This window comes from Mustela nivalis, assembly GCF_964662115.1.
Source record: "Mustela nivalis genome assembly, chromosome: 2".
Taxonomy (NCBI): domain Eukaryota; kingdom Metazoa; phylum Chordata; class Mammalia; order Carnivora; family Mustelidae; genus Mustela; species Mustela nivalis.
The window spans coordinates 153435577-153459187 of NC_139021.1; the positions used below are offsets into that span (position 1 = coordinate 153435577).

Here is a 23611-nt window from a genome sequence, read left to right on the forward strand (position 1 = left end):
TTAGGTGATAGGGTGTGGACCTATTCTTGTTGATTTTGAAGGGGGGTTCTCTGCACCTCCTGGATTTTGATGCTTGTTCTCTTTTCCATATTAGGGAAATTCTCTACAATAATTCTCTCCAATATACCTTCTGCTCCCCTTTCTCTTTCTTCTTCTTCTGGAATCCTAGTTATTCTAATGTTTCGTCTTATGGTATCACTTATCTCTTGAATTCTCCCCTCATGGTCCAGTAGCTGTTTATACCTCTTTTGCTCAGCTTCTTTATTCTCTGTTATTTGATCTTCTGTATCACTAATTCTTTCTTCTGCCTCATTTATCCTAGCAGTGAGAGCCTCAATTTTTGAGTGCACCTCATTAATAGCTTTTTTGATTTCAATTTGGTTGGATTTTAGTTCATTTATTTCTCCAGAAAGGGTTTTTATCTCTCCAAAGAGGGTTTCTCTAATATCTTCCATGCCTTTTTCGAGCCCGGCTAGAACCTTGAGAATCGTCATTCTAAACTCTATATCTGACATATTACCAATGTCTGTATTGATTAGGTGCCTAGCCTTCGGTACTGCCTCTTATTGTTTTTTTTGTGGTGAGTTTTTCCACCTTGTCATTTTGTCCAAATAAGAGTATATGAAGGAGCAAATAAAATACTGAAAGGGTGGCAAAGACTTCAAGAAAATGCGCTTTAACCAAATCAGAAGAGACGCCAAAAAAAAAGGGGGAGCTAGAAAGTTCATAAAAAATAAAAATTAAAATAAAAATTAAAAGAAGAAAACAAAGAAAAAATATAAAAAAGAAAAAAAATATATGTATTAGATAAACTAGTTAAAGAAGTTCAAAAAGAAAAGGGTAAAAGTTAAAAAAAATTTAGGAGAAGAAAAAAATAATAAAATTAAAAAAAAATTAAATTTACACAAGACTAAAGATTCATGGGAAGAAAGCCATGAGTTCTGTGCTTTGCTTTCTCCTCCACTGGAATTCTGCTGCTCTCCTTGGTAGGTGAACTTTGTCTTGGCTGGATTTCTTGTTGATCTTCTGGGGGAGGGGCTTGTTATAGTGATTCTCAAGAGTCTTTGCCCGAGGCTGAATTGCACCGCCCTTACCAGACGCCGGGGTAAGTAATCTGCTCTGGTTCACTTTTCAGAGCTTTCAGAGCTTGAAATGAAAATGACGGCCTCCCAGTCTCCGGCCTGGAGGAGTTCGGGGCCCCACTCCTCAGTGCGCCCTCAGAGAAAAGAGCCCAATCACTCCGGTCTCCCTGGCCTCTGTCCATACTCTGAGCTCACCCAGCCTGTGGCCGGTTCAAGGTAACCCCGAGCTGAGAGCTCACTTCTCGGCTCTGTCTCTGTAGCCGGCTTCCCTGGTCAAATCCTGCGAGCTCTGCAACACTCAGATACTCCAAATCCTTCTGTGATCCTGCGGGACCTAGGGCCATGCTGGCCCCGTGTGGCCTTCACCCTGGTTTAGCCTCTGGAGCTATGTCCTCAGTGGAACAGACTTTTAAAAGTCCTGATTTTGTGATTCGTTGCTCTGCCATTTGCCGGGAGCTGGCCCTCGGTTTATCTTCATGTCGTTTTGGATTCACTTTTCCACCCCTCCTACCTTTCAGAAAGTGGTCAATTTTCTGTTTGTTTTTAAAATTTTTTTTTTTAAAGATTTCATTCATTCATTTGACAGAGATCACAAGTAGGCAGAGAGGCAGGCAGAGAGAGAGAGGAGGAAGCAGGCTCCCCGCGGAGCAGAGAGCCTGATGTGGGGCTCAATCCCAGGACCTTGGGATCATGACCTGAGCTGAAGGCAGAGGCTTTAACCCACTGAGCCACCCAGGCGCCCCGATTTTCTGTTTCTTGAATTGCTGTTCTTCTCTTTGATCTCCTGTTGGATTTGTAGGTGTTTGCAATGGTTTGATAAGCTATCTAGCTGATCTACTACCTGATGTAGTCTCAGCCTGCTACTTCTTTGCCATCTTGACCTTCCTAAAAAGTTGCTTATTTTTAAAGAATTTCCTGTTAGCTGTTGCTTATGGACTGTAGGAAATTCAATCTTCAAATTATTTTTGATAGTATCTTTCTTTTTTTATAAGATTTTATTAATTTACTTGAGAAAGAGAGAGACAGATAGTGACAGAGATAGCAAGAGAGAGCACACAAGCAGGGGAGAGGCAGAGGGAGATGGAGAAGTAAACTCCTTCAGGAGCAGGGAGACCAACATGGGGCTTGTTCTCAGGATCCTGAGATCATGACCTGAATTGAAGGCAGACGCTTAACTGACTGAGCTATCCAGAGGCCCCTGATAGTATCTTTTGTTCAGATTAAATATTTGGTTGATAAAACAATATACTTCTTTACTGTAAATAAACAGAAGCTACCACAGAGAGCCTAAGCTGAATTTGTTTCGTGTCTTTTCTTTGGAAGCCATTTTTCGTATCATTGGAATGATGGAAAGATGGTTAGTTGTGGGCAGGAGCAGTGGAAAAGAAATGGTAGAAGTGTTGGCCAGCAGGATAGAGTTAGAATTTCAGATTAGTAAGCTAGAAAAGATAAAGACTAAGCGGAGTGTAAGAGAATAAAATTTGAAGCCAGAGTTCAGAAGAATCCAGAGATTCTGAATCTAGAGACTATCATTATCCCAGAAACTACATAGGTTAGGAAAGCCCTAGGAAAGTAGAACAAAAAGAGTGGATATTACCTTACTGTTAAGGTAGAATGATGTGCGGGATTTGATAGCCTTTCTCTGAAGTAATCATCTTTCTCCTCCATTGTTGACACTTAAAGATACTAATAGGACTGATGCATTTTATAATAAAATGAGAATCAGGGGGGCCTCTGATTGTTTTTGTAGCACCTCCCATATCTTCTCGGGATACTAAATCTTTCTGACTGATTGCCTCTGATTATTGAGTGTTTTCTGCACTAGAGAGTTCTGCAACATTATATTCTTGTCTTTAGCATCATAGTGTTTTCAGTACTTTTTCTCCTAAACCTAGGCAAGGAATGCCATGAAGATAAAGAATGCAATCGCTTGGTAAGGTTTGTTTGTTTGTTTGTTTGTTTAAGCACAAGGATGTAATTGGTAGTTTAAAGTTCATGTTCTATTATACAATCTATGTCTCATTGTTAAACTTATCTTCTCTGACTTGTTTTTCATAGACCAGTTTTGGACTTTCCTCCTAGCAGTCCACCAGGTCATGGGTCCTGGGATTTGAGGTTTATAAGAATTTCCTGCTGAAAGGGAGTAGACTCTTTCTAGTATACTACCATTATTTTCTTGTAAAAAGAGTTGAGCTCCCTACGTCTGCAATTTAAACAACTTTCATCACAGAAAGTTTCCCTAAGCATGACTTAATTCCATTAACTCATGTCCCATTTGTGGATTTACTTGTTATATATTCTCTTGAATATCCTGTAGGTACATCAAACCTAGCATTTCTAAAAGTAAACTCACTCTCTTCTTACAAAATCTATTTTTCCTTTATTTCTTATGTCACAAAGTAATTCCTCCTACTTTCATAAGCCAGAAACTGGGGAGTTCTTTAGGCTTTTCAGGAATATTTATATTCTTTTTGCATTTTTTTTCTAAGTCCTACTTAGTAACTATCAATTCTGCTTCTCAATATCTGTAGATTCTGTATCCTCCTTTCTATATATCTGGACTGTTGTCATATCAAATTAATTATTCTCCTAATCTCTAGTCTTTTCTCTGCTTATTATTCTAAAATGCAAGTATGACTGCTTTCTCTTCAGTGATTCCCATTGACCTTTTACCTAATTCTAAATTCTTCAGTATGAAACAAAAGCCTCATCTCCAGATACTCCTTTTTCTTACGATATAACAATGTTGGACCTCTTACAAATTTTTAATACACAATTTGTTTCTTCTACCTAGAATACTTTCCACTCTTCCATATTTCATGTCTGAAGAATTTCTTTTTCCCCAAAAGTTGGCTTAAGCTTCACCTTGTCTGTGGAATCTGTCTTCCTCTGTCTCACTCCTGTCAGCAAAAGAGGGTCACTTCCTCCTTGGTGTATACATCCCTTATACTTGTCACACTGTATTATAATTTTTATTTTGTGTCCTTAACTAGACAGTTTTTTAAAAAATTTTTTTATTTGAGAGAGAGTGTGCACGTGCGTGTGTGAGCAGGGGAAAGGGACAGAGGGAGAGGGAGAAGTAGATTTCCCGCCAAGTAGGGAGCCTGATGCTAGGCTCTGTCCCAGGACCCCAAGATCATGACCTTAGCAGAAGACAGATACTTAACCAACTGAGCCCCCAGGTTGCCCCTAGACAGTGAGTATTTTAAGTGAGGGAGTATATCCTATTTATTTTTTTACCTTCTGGGATCTAATACTGTGCCTAAAATGACTGGCACAAAAATTTATTTTTTTTGAAGGCTCTTAGAGCTGAGTCTTAGCTTTTCCAGGGAGAATTTTTTAAAGTAAAAAACAGACTTGTACTTGTAGTGTTTTTTTCCCCCTTTTTCTTGTGAGAGGTGAATGTACTATGGATAGTCTGATGTTTAAAACCAATTAAATACCTAAAATTCATAGTCTTAGCTCATATTTTCCATATTATATTTTCTGGCACACATTTTAGTAATATCCTTTAGGGGAAGACAGGAGACTAAATGGTCAAAGAAGTTTTGGAAATCTGGGTTAAAGTTAAGTATATTTCTTTAGTTATTAATTATAAACTTAGAAAGGGGATACAATGTAGAATGTTTATTTAACTAATTTGGGCATAGAACCTTTTTTCAAGAAATACTTCTGGAGGGGTGCCTGGGTGCTGCATTCATTAAGCATCTGCTTTCAGCTCAGGTCATGATCCCAGGGTCTTGGGATTGAGTTCATCATTGGGCTCTCCACTCAGCAGGAAGCTACTTCTCCCTCTCTCACCCTCCTTCTTGTGTTCCCCCTCTTACTTTGTCTCTCTCTGTCAAATAAATCAATAAAATCTTAAGAAAAAAAAAGAAATACTTGTAGATATTGTGTGAAATGTTAGTTTTGTACATAACAGTTTGGAAGCAGTGCTTTTAAAAAATGATTTATGGTGTGCCTGGGTGGCTCAGTGGGTTAAAGCCTCTGCCTTCAGCTCAAGTCATGATCTCAGGGTCCTGAGATCGAGCCCTGCATCGGGCTCTCTGCTCAGCTGGGAGCCTGCTTCCCCCCTCCTCTTTCTCTACCTGCCTCTCTGCCTACTTGTGATCTCTGTCAAATAAATAAATAAAATCTTCAATAAAAAAAAAAGATTTATACTCTGAAAACAGAAAACCACTGACTAAGTTAGTTTGGATACTATAGTATCTATACAATAGTATAGTTCCTTGATAGTATAGTTCCTTCTGTGAGGTTAGTGGACATTTCATAGATTTTGGCCGAAGAGTGAACCAGTCCCTCCCACCAACACACACATATGCCAACCCAGGAAATAAATGGTCCCATGTAACTTCAGGACTTCAGAAAATTAAACATTTTTTTTTTGTTACTGATAATCAATTGAAGTTAAGGCAGGATGTTTTATGTACATTTATGCATGTATCGTACCTTTTTATATTTCTGGTATTTTTAATTTTATGTAGCTGGTTTTTCACTCAAAAAAGAATCAGTGGTACTTTTTTTTTTTTTTTTTTTAAGACTGACAATATTCCAAGTCAAAGGTTATTAAAATAATTGGATCGTTATTGACTTAACTCACTGAAATGAAGAAGAGTATACTTTTTGGTAATTGATATAAAGCTAACTCTAGCATGGGAAACAAAGTCTAAGCAATGGAATTATTAGATATGGACTTTAAAATTAGCATAGTCAAGGAATTGTAAGACAAGATTGAGGATTTCGGCAGATCATTGAAAACCATAAAGTAAACCGTTTCTGAGTTCTAGAACTGAAAATACATTGCAAATTAAGAACTCAGTGTGTAGTTGGCATATTAGACACAGCTGAAGAGAGAATTAATGAACCAGAAGTTACATCCAAGGAAAATACCCAAATTGAGGCTCAGAGAGACAAAAGGATGGAAAGTAAAGAGTTTAAAGACATATAAGATGGGAAGACTTAACGTATGTGTAATCATAGTCCAGAAAGGAGAAGAAAGAGTGATGGACATAAATAATATAGCAGACCTTGAAGCCATGGATTGAAAAATGCTGTGAATTCTAAGCAAGAGGAATACAAAAATCCCATACTTAGGCATATAATATTAACTTGTGGGTGCCTGGGTGGCTCAGTGGGTTAAGCCTCTGCCTTCGGCTCAAGTCATGATCGTAGGGTCCTGGCATCGAGCCCCGCATCAGGCTCTCTACTCACTGGGTAGCCTGCTTCCTCCTGTCTCTGCTTGCCTCCCTGCCTACTTGTGATCTCTGTCTGTCAAATAAATAAATAAAATCTTAAAAAAAAAATAGTAACTTGTTAGAGATGTAAAGGAAGAAAAATCTTAAAAGCAACCAGAGGGAAAAATTTATTGCCTTCAAAAGAGTAATAATGATATTAATCTTTACTGACTTGTCAGCAGAATTAATGAAAGCCAAAAGACAGTGAGCTAATATCTAAAGTGCTGATAAACCATATCTGTCAACCTAGAATTGTTTACCCACCAAAAATTTCTTTTAGAAATGGAGATGAAGTTGGAGTGCCTGGCTGGCTCAGTTGGTAGAACATGTGACTCTTGTTCTTGCAGTTGTGATTCTGAGCCTCATGTTGTGGGTAGGGTTTACTTATAAAACAAAAAAGAAAGGAAGGTGAAATGAAGGTATTTTTCAGATAAAAACCTAGAGGATTTATTTCTAGTAGACCTACATAAAGGAAATATTATTTTCAGACAGTAAGAAAATTATCCCAGTTAGAAACCCGGAGATGTAGCAAATGAACAGAAAGAGCAACTATTTTGGGTAAAATTGCATATATTATGTTGGCTGTATAAAACAAAAATGTCTTATGGGGTTTACATATTTATAGAATTAACAGTGCAAAAGAACAATCATATATAAGTTAGGAGGGGAACTGATAACGGGTATGAAAATCTCTACTAAATTATTCTGCTTACCGGAGACATACCTTACATATAAATATATAGAGAGGTTGAAAGCAAAAGGATAGAAAAGGTACATCGGGGCACCTGGGTGGCTCAGTGGTTTAAGCCTCTGCCTTCGGCTTGGGTCATGATCTCAGGGTCCTGGGATTGAGCTCCGTGTTGGGCTCTCTGCTCGGTGGGGAGCCTGCCCTCCCCCGCGCCTGCCTCTCTACCTACTTGTGATCTCTCTCTCTGTCAAATAAATAAATAAGATCCTAAGGGGGAAAAAAAAGAAAAGAATAGATACATCATGCAAACATCAATGAAAATAAAGCTGATGTATGTATATTAATATCAAAGCAGGCTTTAAGACAGAATTACTAGTAGAGAAGAAAGAGGAGCATTTCATAGTGATAAGAGATTCAGCTCATCAGGAAAATAAATAATTCTAAATTTGTTTCCATAAAAATGGTCTTAAAATATATAAAGCAAAAATTGTCAGAATTAAAAGAAATAGACAATTTGGCAATCATAATGGGGGATTTTAATACACTTCTTTCAATAACTGCTAGAAACAATTGACAAATTTAATAAAGAAGTAGTCCTTTCAAATAATATGATTAATAATCCTGACCTAATGACATATTTAACACTGTATCCCATTTGAGAATATACATTTTTAAAAGAACATTTACCAAAATTGATTACATTCTGGTCCATGGAACAAATGTCAGTAAATTCAAAGGATTTAAATGATACAGACAGAGTATATTCTCTAACCATACTGGAATTATTCCAGAGATGAGTAATAAATAGATGAGTAGAAAAAATCCCTGTATGTTTGGAAATTAAGAAATAAAATTCTCAATAACCCGTAGGTTAAAGAGGAAACTCAGTTGAAACCAGAAATGTCTTTTTCTTTTTTTAGATTCTTAAAATTGATTTATTTGACACAGACACAGCAAGAAAGGGAACACAAGAAGAGGGAGTGGGAGAGAGAAGCAGGTCTCCGGGAGCAGGGAACCTGATGCAGGGCTCGATTGCAGAATCCTGGGATCACAACCTGAGCCAAAGGCAGATGCTTAACCAACTGAGCCACCCAGATGCCCTAAAACCAGAAAATATTTTGAAGTGTAATGAAAGTAGGACATATCAAAACTTGTAAGATGCAGCAAAAGTTGTTTTTAAGGGAAATTTATAGCCTTAAATTATGACTTAGGAAAGAACAACTGAAATCAATAATGCAAGTATCCATCTGAAGGAGTTAGAGAAAAAGTACAAAGTAAACTCAAAGTAGAAGGATATGACACAAACAGCACAGGTAACAGAAACTAAACAAGTGGGTTTACACCAAACTAAAAAGTTCCCGCTTTTTAGCAAAAGGAAGCAATCAGCAGTATGAAAAGACAGTTCCAGAATTGAAGGAAATAGTTGCATGCTATTTGTCTGATAAGGGATTAATTTCCACAATATGTAAGGAAACATACAACTCAATAGCAAAAACAACCCTTAATCACCCACTTTGAAAATCAACAAGGGAGTTGAATATACATTTCTCCAAAGAAGATACACAAATTCCCAGCAAGTATATGAATAAATGCTCAGTATCAGTAACCATTAGGGAAATACAAATCAGAATCACAGTGATATATATCACCTTCCACCTCTCATGATTGCTGTAATCAAACAAATAAAAGACATTGTTGGCAAGTGTGTGGAGAAATTGGAAACTTGCATACTGTTGAGGGAATGCAAAATAGTGTGGCTGCCATTTTTAGGAGGTTCCTCAAAAAGTTAAAATAAGTATGATCCAGAAACCCTACTTCTGGGTGTTTATCCAAAAGAATTGCACTTAGAATCTTCAGAAAGATTAGCACTCCCATGCTCACGCATCATTGTTCAAAACATCCAAGGTAGGGAAACAATTCAGATGTCCACTGACAGATGAATGGATTAAGAAAATGCAGTATACATGTATAGTGGTATATGGTATACTATTCAGTCCTTAAAAAGGAAATTTTGAGGTATTTAAAATAGGAAAATTTATAGACTCAAAGAATGGGGTAGTGGTTGCTAGGAACTGGAGAAGGGGGAATTACAAATCAACAGGCATAAAGTTTCAGTTAAACAAGATGAATAAGCTCTAGAGTACTGCTGTGCAACATTGTACCTGTAGTCAGCAATGATATATTATTAATACAATATTAGTATATGTTAATTATGTAATAATTATAGACACTTAAAAACATGAGACTATATCTCATGTTAATTAAGTGTTCTTACCACAGTAAAATAAAATTTAAAAAAAGATAATGGAAGAAAATAATCAAGAGTAGAAATCAGTATAATAGAAAACAAAATACATTAAGGAGGATCAAAAAGCTAAAAGTTCGTTCTTAGTCTTTTCAAATAATTTTGATAAACCCTGGCAAAGCCACTAAAAAATACAGGAAAATATGAAATTCTTGAACCAGTTTTGACCATAATAAATCTTATAATAATCAGATTTTTCTTTTTCCAAAATAGGCACAACAGCAGAAAACCTTCAGTGTTGTTCTGCAGAAGCAAAATAATATAAGATTTGGGAAGAATGTGTACATAAATGATAGAATTCCAGAAGAAAGGAATGAAGTTGAATTGAAATGTGGATTTGAAGAAGAGGATGAGAATGAAGAGGAGGTGATTAAAGTTCCTTCCTTCCTTTTCCCCTCCTACTCTCCCTCCTTCTTTTTCTTCTTCCCTTCTTTTTTTTCAAGAATTTTTTTCTTTTGAGTTGTAATGTATGTCTATATGACTCTCAGTCTTTCCATGTGAACACTGAATTTTGTAGATCAGTTTGTAATGAGCTATTAGAATAATGTGTCATCTGAAATATTAGACTGCATAGTTGACAGATGAATAGGATATATTCTAGATTATATTTATAAGCCATAGATAACTAAACCTAGGTGTTGTGCCATAATAAGCAGTAAAATTACAAATGCAGTGAGTTTTTGTAATGATCACTCATTTTATTTATTTATTTAGCAGTTTGATTTAATTTCATGGTGGCTTGACCTTGCTGTTTAGGCTAATTCTAGAAAGTCTACCTTGTTTTCCCCAATTGGTGCTGAGATACTGCAAAATGGTTCTAGTAGATTAAAGCTTTTTAATTCTTAAAAAAATCTTAACTCTAGGAAACTCGAAATTAATTAATTAATTAATTAAATTATTAAGTGTTCACTTTTTTCCATCTTCTTTATCTGAACTTACTCCTAATTTTATTTGCTGCTTTTACTTTCTTTTTTTTTTTTTTTTTTTAAAGATTTTATTTATTTATTTGACAGAGAGAGATCACAGTAGGTAGAGAGGCAGGCAGAGAGAGGGGAAGGGAAGGAAGCAGGCCCCAGCTGAGCAGAGAGCCCGATGCGGGACTCGATCCCAGGACCCTGAGATCATGACCTGAGCCGAAGGCAGCGGCTTAACCCACTGAGCCACCCAGGCGCCCCTGCTTTTACTTTCTATACAGTCTTCAGTCGAACCTACTTTTTGGCTTTTCCTTTGAATTTTTTTGAATATAGTTAATAAGAGCCTATAAGTTTTATAAGTTTTGCCTTTTCGGTGAGAGTTTGAATTATTTTTCTGAGGACTTAGTTGGGGCTCAGTATGAACTTTTAATTAACTGATAAAAGAAACCATATGAATATGTGTCTATGGCCACCTCTATGATTGGAGAACAACTGAGAGTTCAGTATGTATTTTTCTACTATATGACCAAGGATGAGTGAAACTATGTGTATATGTGTGTGTGTGTATGTACACACACATGTGTATGTTTATATATATGTATAGATATGTATATATATATTTATATACACTATATATGTGTATATATGATTGTGCATATATATATATAGTTATACACGTGTATATGTGTGCATATGCAGTGGATGTCTGATATTGCATAGGATACAGACAAATGATCTGCCTTAGCTTAATGTCTTCCTTTTTTTTTTTTTTAATTTTATTTATTTATTTGAGAGAGAGAGAGAGAGAGAGAGAATGAAAGGAGAGAAGTCAGTGGGAGAAGCAGACTCCTTGCCAAGCAGGGAGCCCGATGTGGGACTTGATCCTGGAACTTCAGGATCATGACCTGAGCCGAAGGCAGTCGCTCAACCAACTGAGCCACCCAGGCGCCCTAATGTCTTCTTAATATGAAATTAGTATGTCTTGATTAGTCTCTGGAAATTTATTATTTTTTTTAAGATTTTATTTATTTATTTGACACAGAGTGAGAGATCACAAGTAGGCAGAGAGGCAGGCAGAGAGAGAGAGGGGGAAGCAGGCTCCCCGCTGAGCAGAGAGTTCAATGTGGGGCTCGATCCCAGGACCCTGAGACCATGACCCAAGCTGAAGGCAGAGGCTTAACCCTCTGAGCCAGCCAGGCACCCCAAGTCTCTGGAAATTTAATAAATGTTTTTGAAATTTACTTTTTTGTTCTTTTTTAATCAGTATTTGGAGAATCTCTATGTTCTCTTTTCCCAAGTATGTTTGAGGTACACAGTCTCTGTCCTTTAATTACTTTATAATTTAAAACACTCAACAATAATGATAAATAAATAAAGAATGAACTATTGAACAAGTGCCAAAATAATTACAGAGGCATTGTGTTTATAGTGTAATTTTTTATAGTTGATAAATGTTATAACATGAAGTCCATGAATCTTCTTGTTATCTTTAACTTATATTATCCAACAGTAAGCTAGTAGTTTGATAATTTTTATTTTTAAAAAATTTTTTGAGGGAAGAAGGGGAGAGGGAGAATCTTTTTTTCTCTTTTCCTTTTTTTAGAGAGTGAGTGGTGGGGGGGTTGGGGGGATAAAGAGAGGGAAAGAATCTTAAGCAGGATCCATGCCCAGTGTGGAGCCTATTGTGGGTTTCAATCCCATGACCTTGAGATCATGACCTGAGCTGAAATCAAGAGTCGGACACTTAACCAACTATGCCACCTGGGCACCCCAAATTGATAATTTTTAAAATGGGGTTTTATAAGGAGGGCACGTGTCCTGATGAGCATTGGGTGTTATATGCAACTAATGAATTGTTGAACACTACATAAAAAACTAATGATGTACTATCTGTTGGCTAATTAAACGTAATAGAAAAATAAATAAATAAAATGAAGATGGGGGAGAAAAAATGATAAAAGAAAAATGTATGCCAGCCTGCTCACAGTTAATTTTCTTTCTTTGTAGTCTTGTGCATTGACTGCATTTAGAGTAAGTAATATCTATTACTTTGGTAATCAGAAAAAAATTTTTATTTCTCAAATATAATGAAATAATAAACAATGAATGCCATGAAAAAATGTGTTTTTATTTTTCAGGTTTTAACGGTTCAGGATCTGGTTGATTTTTCCCCTGTTTACCGATGTTTGCACATTCATTCTGTTTTGGTGAGTACCTTTTATTTATGTATATTGTGTGTGTGTGTGTGTGTGTGTGTGTGTGTATGTACACATATGTGTATATATACACATAAATATTTGTATAATAAAAAAGTTATCTATGCGTTTTAGGTATACTTTTCTAAAGGCTGACTATAAGCTCAGTAAGCTATAAATCTTCACACATAACTATTTTAAATATCCCCTGTGAGTAATGCACTTACTTTTTTCTTTAAGTTATAGTCTACTTTCAATTGATGTATCAGTTCATCTATAAGAACATTGTAATAGTATACTTCCATTTCATCCTTCTTGCATTTGTGCTGTTGTATCACAATTGCTTTTAAATACGTTGCTTCTACATTTGCTTACTCCTTCTACATTGTATTCATTTTTTATTAAATAATTCTTTTAAAAAATATTACTTTGATATAATTCATATACCAAAAAATTTACCCCTTTAAAGTATATAATTCAATGGTTTTGGCATACTTAAGAGGATGTGCAACCGTTAAAACTAATTCCAGAACATTTCATTTTTCAAGAAGGAAACCTCTTAACAATGAACACTCAGTCCTCATTCTCCCGTACCTCCAGTTCCTGGCAACTACTCATTTACTTTCTTTCTTTATGGTTTGCCTATTCTGGTTATTTCATTTAAATAGAATCATAGTAAGTGTGGTCTTTTGTGTCTTGGCCTCTTTCACATAGTTGAAAGTTAAGACTATTGATTGGGACCTTTCTTCTTTTTTAATACAGACACTTACAGCTGTAAATTTCCTTCTAACCACTGCTTTAGCTGCATTCCATGAGTTTTGGTATGTTGTGTTTTGTTTCCATTCATCTCAAAATATTTTCTAAATTCTTGTTATTCTTTAACCCGTAAGTGTTTAGGAGTATGTTGTTTCATTTCCATATGCTTGTGAATTTCCCAAAAGTTCTTCTCTTACTAATTCCAAATTTAATCTTACTGTGGTCAGAGATCATATTTTGTATGACTTCAGTCCTTTTAAATTTATGGAGATTTGTTTTATGGCCTAACATGGTTTATCCTGGAGAATGTTTCATGTGCACTTGAGAAGAAGAATGTGTATCTGGCTATTGTTGGGTGGTGTGTTCTGTAGACATCTGTCAAATCTAGTTGATTTAATATTTTTATTCAGGTCTTCTGTTTCCTTGTTGATCTTCTGCCTATCTGTTATTGAAAGTAGTAATGTTGAAGTCTCCAACTGTAACTGTTCAATTATCTGTTCTTCCTTTAGTTTTGCAGATTTTCATTAGTGTATTTTTGAGGCCCTGTTTTTAGGTGAATATATGTTTATAATTGTTATATCTTCAGGATGGATTAACCTTTTTTCATTAAAAAATGTCATTCTTTGTATATTTTTTTGGTTTAAAGACTATTTTGGGTGTTATTAGTATAGCTACTCTTAACTCTCTTTTGGTTACTGTTGGCATATGTTTTTCCATCCTTTTATTTTCAACCTCTTTGTATTTTTGAATCTAAAGTGTGTATCTTATAGAATAGTATATAGATGGATTTTTAAAAATCCAGTCTGCCAATTCCTGCCTTTTGACTGAAGTGTTTAGTTCTTTTGCATTTAATGTAATTACTGATATGGCCAGATTTATGCCTACTATTTGCTGTAATAAATCATGTCTTTTTTGTTTTATTCCTCTGTTACTGTCTTCTTTTGCATTAAATAGATATTTTCTCATGAATCATTTTAATTCTCATCACTCCTTTTAACATATATATGCATTAATATATAATATATATGAGTAATAAATATGTAGATATATATTAGTTATATATGAATATGTACTATAAATACACAAAAATACATAAATATGTATAACAATGTATTTGTACACACATATGGTATATAGATTTTTTTTTTAGTATTTACTCTGGAGATTACAATTAACATCCTACCTTAAAACAGTCTAGTTCATATTGATCTTCCTCCTTTGTGTTACTATTGAAATACTAATTACGTCTTTATACATTATAAACCATAATATAATTATTTCTCTATGCAGTTTTCTAAATCAGAAGAATGGAGTTACAAATTATACTGTCTTTTACCTCTATATTATCTTAACTGGGACTCTTTATTTCTTCATGTGAATTAGAGTTACTGTCTAGTGTCCTTTTCTTTTTGCCTCAAGGACTACCTTTAGTATTTCTTTTAGGGAAGGTCAACTAGCATCAAATTCTCTGTTTTTGTTCATCTAGGAATGTCTTAATTTCTTCTTGGCTTTTTAAGAGTAGTTTTGCTGGGGCATCTGGGTGGCTAGTGGGTTGAAGCCTCTGCCTTCGGCTCGGGTCATGATCTCAGGGTCCTGGGATCGAGCTCCATATCAGGCTCTCTGCTCAGCGGGGAGCCTGCTTCCCCCCCTCTCTCCCTGCCTCTCTGCCTACTTGTGATCTCTCTCTCTGTCAAATAAATAACTAAAATCTTAAAAAAAAAAAAAAAGAATAGTTTTGCTAGGTATAGAATTTTTGGTCTTTTTCTTTCAGCACTTAGAAAATGTCTATGGTAGACATTTAGAGTTAAGGTGTTTTGAATTTTGATTATTCACTGAAATTGTATTAAATTGAAATTAAAATAATTGAAAAGAATGGTAATTATGTTAATTAGAACAAATAGAATTATCTTCACTAGTTAATGTCTTTTCTTTTAGCCCTCTATTAAAAGTACCAACTCTGTACTTAATGAACTGAGATAAAAGCAGTGGGTACAATATCAATGTAAACTTACTGTTTTACACATTAGTGATGTTTCAAGTACTTGAGCATTATTGAATAGACATGTAGAATTTTTTCTTTTTAAAGCTATAATAAATTGTACTATTATATAAAAACAGTAATACTTTTAGTCTATCCTATGATGAAATAATTCTTCAAGTGTGTATGATTATAAAATACTCTAACTGCTCAGATTCTTTTCAGATTTAGTATTTTATCTTTTATAACTTCAGGTAGTCATATATACAGTTAACTGCATTTATACCTGAGGCAAATAGAAAGGTAGGTTCCATCAAGATTACATTGCTATATGTAGTGATATTGAAAATTTGACTTCCAGTTTTCTGATCTCAATTTTTTGCATTTTGTTTTGCCTTGTTTTGTTTCTAAACTAGATCATATTGGCTTCTTAACCAAGGTGAAGTTCTTAATTATCTCAGTTGTTAAAGTGGCCTGTGTTGTGGTTTGATTCTTTTTTTTTTTAAAGATTTTATTTATTTATTTGACAGATGGAAATCACAAGTAGGCAGAGAGAGGAGGATGCAGGCTTCCTGCTGAGCAGAGAGCCCAATGTGGGGCTTGATCCCAGGACCCTGGGATCATGACCTGAGCCGAGGGCAGAGGCTTTAATCCACTGAGCCACCCACTAATCAAACGCCCCTGGTTTGATTCTTTTAAAGCTCCTTTCAAATTCGATATTTTCCTATAGGTTTTTGGATTTGGTGGAAATGATTTTTGACTTTGATAATGCTTAATTTTTCTGTCTTATAGGGGCCCAGTAAACTGCAGTGAGTGCCCATAGGCTCTTCTGTTACTTTGTATTTTCCTTCTTCTATGTCTATATGATCCATAAAGATAGTGACCATGAGTGTCATGTATTGTTCTTTCCCTAGTGCTTTTCATTGCATCTGATATTTCATAAAGATTTGCTGGATTAGTAATTGGGTCTTTAACACCACACTCAATTTTTAATAAAAGTATTTTATGTATTTTTATCCTGGTAGCTTATACCAACAGGTACTAAACCCTCTGGAAAAGAGTGTATCTTTTTACCTGGTACAAAAAAGTGTTGAACTGTGCTCGCTTCAGCAGCATATATACAAAAAAGTGTTGAACCATTAGACACTATGTGAGGTTTCAGTGTGGCTTGCCTAAGAATGGTACATTGCATATTAAATTACATTTCATTGTTCATGATTTAAAATTAAAGAAACAGAAAACACAATTAAATAATGAAGATAATTGAAAGTCAATGGTAGAGAACCAATAGTTGTAATTTTAACTAGTCCACTTTGTGATTTTTCAGAAATAACCTATGATTCAAATAGTCAAATACTCAAAATAAATGATTACTCTCAGAATTTATATGTTATTGTAACTAACTATTGAATTATAATTTTCATGAACTTTTAGATCTCTGTATATTTTTGTATCTTTATAATACACAGAATCTATCAATTTAAGAAAGCTGCATTTTAAAAGATGTCAGTTTTGACTAATTCAGGCAGGACTTTTTTCCTTTTTACTGTGTAAGTGAGGTTTTACTATTCTATAAATGTAAATAAACTTCCATTAGCATGAAAACTTCTGGTTGGTATATATGACCAAAAATTTATAAAAGTAAAATGGCCAAAATTTAGTAAAGCTAATTCCTCCTTGTTATTATAGTTACTTTCCTTTCATTTGTAATTTCATTTAAACTACTTTTTAGTAGTAACCAGGCACTTCACTGGGTCATCACTTCTAGTATTTATCTGACACTGTGCCTGCATTTGCTCCTTTATTTTTCCACTTTGATGCATACTGTATATGATATTTGGTATTTTGAGATGAACTCTGTGTACAAAGCTGTACCATGACATAGGATGTCAGTTTTTGTGACTGGACGTACTTGCATCAATAAAAGAAAATGTTTCTCCCCTAAAAAAAAAAAGAAAGAAAGAAAGAAAGAAATCCCTCTGCAGTATAATTTATCCTTTAGAGTTTTACTGTGGGAATAGGCTGAAGCCTGTTTTCTTAGAGACTTCTTTTACCTGAATCTGGCACCCTTGATTGGCTTCCTCTCATTCCCTCTCTTGCTTTCCTCCTTCTTGAACAGTCTCCCTTTTGAGCACTTCCTTATTGTATCACTTGGTATCTGTTTTTAAAAAAAGCTACCTAAGATACTATATTAGTTGTCTATTGCATAACATTTATTATTTCACAAGGTCAGCTATCTGGGAATGACTTAGCTGGGTGGTTCTGGCTCAGGGTCTCTTTTGAGGTTCCAGTCAAGAGGTCAGTGAGGGCTGTCATCATCTGAAGCTTGACAGGGCCTGGGGGATTTGCTTCTGTTATGACTGTTGGCAGAAGACCTCAGTTCCTTGCCATATGGGCTGTCTACAAAGCTGAGTGACAAGCCTTGTGACGTGGCAGCTGGCTTCCCTAGAATAAGTGATCTCAGGGATGCTGATACAGAAGCCATAATGTCCTTTATAATCTAATATCGGAAGTGTCATACCTTTACTTCTTTTTTTTTTTTTTAAAGATTTTATTTGTTTATTTTATTAGAGAGAGCATGAATGGGGAGAGGGGCAAGGGGGGGGGGAAGCAGACTCCCCAGTGAGCACAGAGACCAATGCAGGGCTTGATCTCACAACTCTGAGATTGTGACCTGAGCTGAAACCAAGTCAGGTACTGAACCAAATAAGCCACTCAGGTGCCCTACCTTTACTTCTGCTACATCCTACTGGTCAAGTAGATCAACCCTGGTAGAATGTGGGATGGGAAGATGCAAGATATCTTGGGGGGGTTGTCTTGGAGGCTACTATGTTTAACTTCATAAAAGAAATATTTATTCTCCATTGCTACTACCATTGTCCATTGTCTTGATGTGTAAAAACTTCTAGGATGCCAAATAAAGGATAAGTTTCCTTTAATGATTAATTAATATACACATTAAGAATGTACACATAACGGTTTCTTTTCTGGTGCGGGAAAGGATAAACCGTGTTAGAAACACTATATTTTGTCCTGTTGGTAGAATATTCTTAGTTCTGATACAGGGTAGGTAGTAATGACAGGTAGAAGCAATGACAGTTTTTTTTTTTTTTTAAGATTTTATTTATTTATTTGACAGACAGAGATTACAAGTAGGAAGGGAAGCAGGCCCCCTGCTGAGCAGAGAGCCCGACGTGGGACTCGATCCCAGGACCCTGAGATCATGACCCGAGCCGAAGGCAGCGGCTTAACCCACTGAGCCACCCAGGCGCCCTTAATGACAGTTTTCATTTAAGGTCCTGATCTCTTTTGTTCCCCAGCTGTTGACAATGAACATAGTGCTTTTAAGAGGGAGTATTATGAGATTACAGAAGTGAGAACATAGGCAAATTTGAATGCACAACTGTGTCCTATGTATTTAAATATGAACAGTGCTTTTGGCTAATCTTAATACTCATCCTTATGATGTGTCATTTTCTTTTTTTTTTTTTTTTTTTTTTTTTTTTTTTGATGTGTCATTTTCTGTTAAAAATTTTTTAAACATCTGAAATAATATGATTTAGTGAAGTGGAATCTTTTAAACATAACTGGAGTATTTTCTGGGGCTGCCAAAATTTTGAAGTTCATTGAATAAACCATTCTTTCATATAAGTTATGATTCAGAAAAACTGTTAAAAGCTGTTTTGCCAGGGGGGACGATGGCGGGGAAGTAGGAGGAGGCGCCTTTTCAACCTGTACCCTAAAGTGAGCTGATTACCTACCAAAGAACTCCAATCACCCATGAAATCAGCCTGAGATCAGAATTATACACGTCTGGATCTCTACAGGGGCAGAAGACGCCAGTGGGCAGTCTTTTTGTTTGTCTGTTTTTGTTTGTATACTTCATAAATCTTACCTTGGGGCCCATTTGGGCTGAACCTTCTCTTTCATCTTCCTGTTTCTCTCTCTTTTTCTCTTTTTCTTTTCTTTTTTCTCTTGTTTGGGTGGGGAATCCTGATTGCTCAGAAGTGTTCCAGGGTACACCTTGACTGCACCACGGTCAGTACATCCAGCTACATTCAGTCATCTCTCACCAAAATGACTAAGAGGAAGACTGCCCAACAGAAGAAAAATACAGATGGACCTTCTGCAACAGAGCTAACGGCTATCAACATAGACAATATGTCGGAAAGAGAATTCAGGCTAACAATTATCTGGGCAATAGCTAGGTTGGAGAAAGCCATGGATGACCAAACGGAATTGATTAGGGCCGAGCTGAAAGTGACCAGAGATGATGTTCACAATGTTAGGGTAGAGCTAAAAGCTACCAGGGCTGAGGTTCGCAATGCTCTCAATGAGTTCCAATCTAATCTAAATTCTCTCAAAGCTAGGGTAACTGAGGCAAAAGATAGAATTAGTGGGCTGGAGGACAAACAGATAGAAAGGATCAGGGGGAAGCCTGGAACAAACAGCTTAGAAACCACGAAAACAGAATCAGGGAAATAAATGATGCCATGAAACGTTCCAACATCAGAATTACTGGAATCCCTGAAGGGGAAGAGTAAGAAAGAAGTCTAGAAGATATAGTGGAACGAGTTTTTCATGAAAATTTTACCAGTCTCGCGAATGGAACCAGCGTTCATGTACTAGAGGCCGAACGGTCTCCACCCAAGATTATAGATTACAAAAAAAATCAAGGCACCTGATAGTCAAATTGAGGAATCATAACTGTAGGTATAATCTCTTGAAAGCTGCTAGGACAAAGAGGCTCCTTACTTACAGAGGAAAGCCCATCAGAATAATGTCAGACCTGTCTACAGAGACATGGCAAGCCAGAAAGGGCTGGCAAGATATATTCAGGGCACTAAATGAGAAGAACATGCAGCCAAGAATACTTTATCCAGCAAGACTGACATTCAAAATGGATGGAGAGATAAAGAGTTTCCAAGACCGGCAAGGCTTAAAAGACTAAGCAACCACCAAGCCAACATGCAAGAAATATTAAGGGGGGGTTCTATAAAAGAAGAAAAATCCTAAGAATAGCATTGAACAGAAATATAGAGACAACCTACAGAAAGAAAGACTTCAAAGGTAACACGATGTGAATAAAAACGTATCTATCAATAATCACTCTCAATGTGAATGGCCTAAATGCGCCCATAAAATGGCACAGGGTTGCAGATTGGATAAAACGACAGGACCCATCCATATGTTGTCTACAAGAGACCCATTTTGAACCTAAAGATACACCCAGACTGAAAGTGAAGGGATGGAGAAGCATCTTTCATGCCTGTGGGCCTCAAAAGAAGGCTGGGGTAGTGATTCTCATATCAGATAAATTAGATTTTAAACTAAAGACTGTAGTCAGAGATACAGAAGGATACTATATAATTCTTAAAGAGACTATCCACCAAGATGATCTAACAATTGTAAATATCTATGCCCCCAATATGGGAGCAGCCAATTACATAAGAAAACTGTTAATCAAGATAAAGAGTCATATTGATATGAATACATTAATAGTAGGAGATCTTAACACGCCTCTCTCAGAAATAGGTCATCGAAGCAGAAAATCAATAAAGAAACAAGAGCATTGAATGACACATTGGACCAGATGGACCTCATAGATATATACAGCACATTCCACCCTAAAACAACAGAACACTCATTCTTCTCAAGTGCACATGGAACCTTCTCAAGAATAGACCCACATACTGGGTCACAAATCAGGACTCAACTGATACCAAAAGACTGAGATTATTCCCTGCATATTCTCAGATCACAGTGCTTTGAAAGTGGAGCTCAATCACAAGGAAAAGTTCTGAAGGAACTCAAACACCGGAAGCTAAAGACCACCTTGCTTAAGTATGCTTGGATCAACCAGGAGATCAAAGAAGAACTGAATTCATGGAAACCAATGAGAATGAAGGCACTTTGGTCCAAAACCTATGGGATACAGCAAAGGCGGTCCTAAGGGGGAAATGCATAGCCATCCAAGCCTCCCTCAAAAAAATTGAAAAATCCAGAACACAGCAGCTGTCTCTACACCTTAAAAAACTGGAGAATCAACAACAAGTCAAACCAACTCCACACATAAGAAGGGAAATAATCAAGATTAGAGCTGAGATCAATGAGGTAGAAATCAGAGATACAGTAGAACATATCAATGAAACTAGAAGTTGGTTTTTTGAAAGAATCAATAAGATTGATAAACCATTGGCCACACTATTCCAAAAGAAAAGAGAGAAAGCCTAAATTCATAAAATTATGAATGAAAAGGGAGAGAACACAACTAACACCAAGGAAGTAGAAACAATCATCAGAAGTTATTATCAACAGTTATATGCCAATAAGCTAAGCAACTTAGATGAAATGGATGCATTCCTAAAAAACTATAAACTCCCAAAACTGAACCAGGAAGAAATTGACAACCTGAATAGACCGATATCTAGTAACAAGATTGAAGCAGTGATCAAAAACCTCCCAAAAATCAAGAGCCCAGGACCTGACGGATTCCCTGGAGAATTCTACCAAACTTTCAAAGAAGAAATAACACCTATTCTCCTGAAGCTGTTTCAAAAAATTGAAGCAGAAGGAAAACTTCCAGACTCTTTCTATGAAGCCAGCATTACCCTGATCCCCAAACCAGGCAAAGACCCTACCAAAAAGGAGAATTTCAGACCAATATCACTGATGAATATGGATGCTAAGATTCTCAACAAGATCCTAGCCAACAGGATCCAACAGCACATTACAAAGCTCATCCACCATGCCAGGTGGGATTCATTCCCAGGCTACAAGGATGGTTCAACATTTGAAAATCAATCAATGTGATAGAACAAATTAATAAGAAAAGAGAGAAGAACCACATAGTCCTCTCAATTGATGCAGAAAAAGCATTTGACAAAATCCAGTATCCGTTCCTGATTAAAATGCTTCCAAGTATAGGGATAGAGGGAACATTCCTGAACTTCATCAAATCTATCTATGAAAGACCCACAGCAAATATCATCCTCAGTGGGAAAAAGCTTGCAGCCTTCCTGTTGAGATCAGGAACCTGACAAGGATGCCCACTCTCACCACTCTTGTTCAACATAGTATTAGAAGTCCTAGCAACAGCAATCAGACAACAAAGAGAAATAAAAGGTATCCAAATTGGCAGTGAAAAAGTCAAACTCTCTCTCTTCACAGATGACATGATTCTTTATAAGGAAAACCCAGAAGACTCCATCCCCAAACTATGAGAACTCATACAGCAATTCAATAATGTGGCAGGATACAAAATCAATGTACAGAAATCAGTGGCTTTCTTATACACTAACAATGAAAATACAGAAAGGGAAATTAGAGAATCGATTCCATTTACTATAGCACCAAGAACCATAAGATACCTGGGAATAAATCAAACCAAAGAGGTAAAGGATCTGTACTCAAGGAACTACAGAACACTCATGAAAGAAATTGAAGAAGAAACAAAAAGATGGAAGACCATTCCATGCTCTTGGATTGGAAGAATAAACATTGTTAAAATGTCTGTACTGCCTAGAGCAATCTGTACTTTTAATGCCATTCCGATCAAAATTCCACCAGTATTCTTCAAAGAGCTGGAGCAAATAATCCAAAAATTTGTATGGAATCAGAAGAGAACCCGAATCGCTTAAGGAAATGTGGAAAAACAAAAATAAAACTGGAGGCATCACGCTACCTGATTTCAATCTTTACTACAAAGCTGTGATCACCAAGACAGCATGGTACTGGCATAAAAACAGACACACAGACCAGTGGAACAGAGTAGAGAGCCCAGATATGGACCCTCAAGTCTATGGGCAAATAATCTTTTACAAAACAGGAAAAAATGTACAGTGGAAAAAAGACAGTCTCTTCAATAAATGGTGCTGGGAAAACTGGGCAGCTATATGTAGAAGAATGAAACTCGACCATTCTCTTACACCATACACAAAGATAAACTCAAAATGGATAAAAGACCTCAACGTGAGAGAGTAATCCATCAGAATCCTAGAGGAGAACATAGGCAGTAATCTCTTCGATATCAGCCACAGCAACTTCTTTCAAGGTATGTCTCCAAAGGCAAAGGAAACAAAAGCCAAAATAAACTTTTGGGACTTCATCAAAATCAAAAGCTTCTGCACAGCAAAGGAAACAGTCAAGAAAACAAAGAGGCAACCCATGGAATGGGATAAGATATTTGCAAATGACAGTATAGACAAAAAAGGTTGATATCCAGGATCTATAAAGAACTCCTCAAACTCAAGACACACAAAACAGATAATCATAGCAAAAAATGGGCAAAAGATAAGAACAGACACTTCTCCAATGAATACATACAAATGGCTATCAGACACATGAAAAAATATTCATCATCACTAGCCATCAGGGAGATTCAAATTAAAACCACATTGAGATATCACCTTACACCAGTTAGAATGGCCAAAATTAGCAAGACAGGAAACAACATGTGT

General features: G+C 36.2%; 1 protein-coding gene across 6 annotated transcripts in view; it reads left to right on the forward strand.

Moving 5' to 3' along the window:
- The window catches only part of EXOC6 (exocyst complex component 6), a gene marked incomplete at its 5' end in the record, with an annotated part of 248619 nt that overhangs the window by 86907 nt on the left and 138101 nt on the right, over nt 1-23611 (forward strand). For all 6 annotated transcript variants that reach the window (XR_014309260.1, XR_014309261.1, XR_014309262.1 and 3 more), the window contains 2 exons: nt 9523-9675; nt 12362-12430. Coding sequence is in view for 3 of the 6 variants with exons in the window: in XM_082721939.1 (XP_082578065.1) it covers nt 9523-9675; nt 12362-12430 (222 nt within the window). The remainder of the gene's footprint in view (nt 1-9522; nt 9676-12361; nt 12431-23611) is intronic.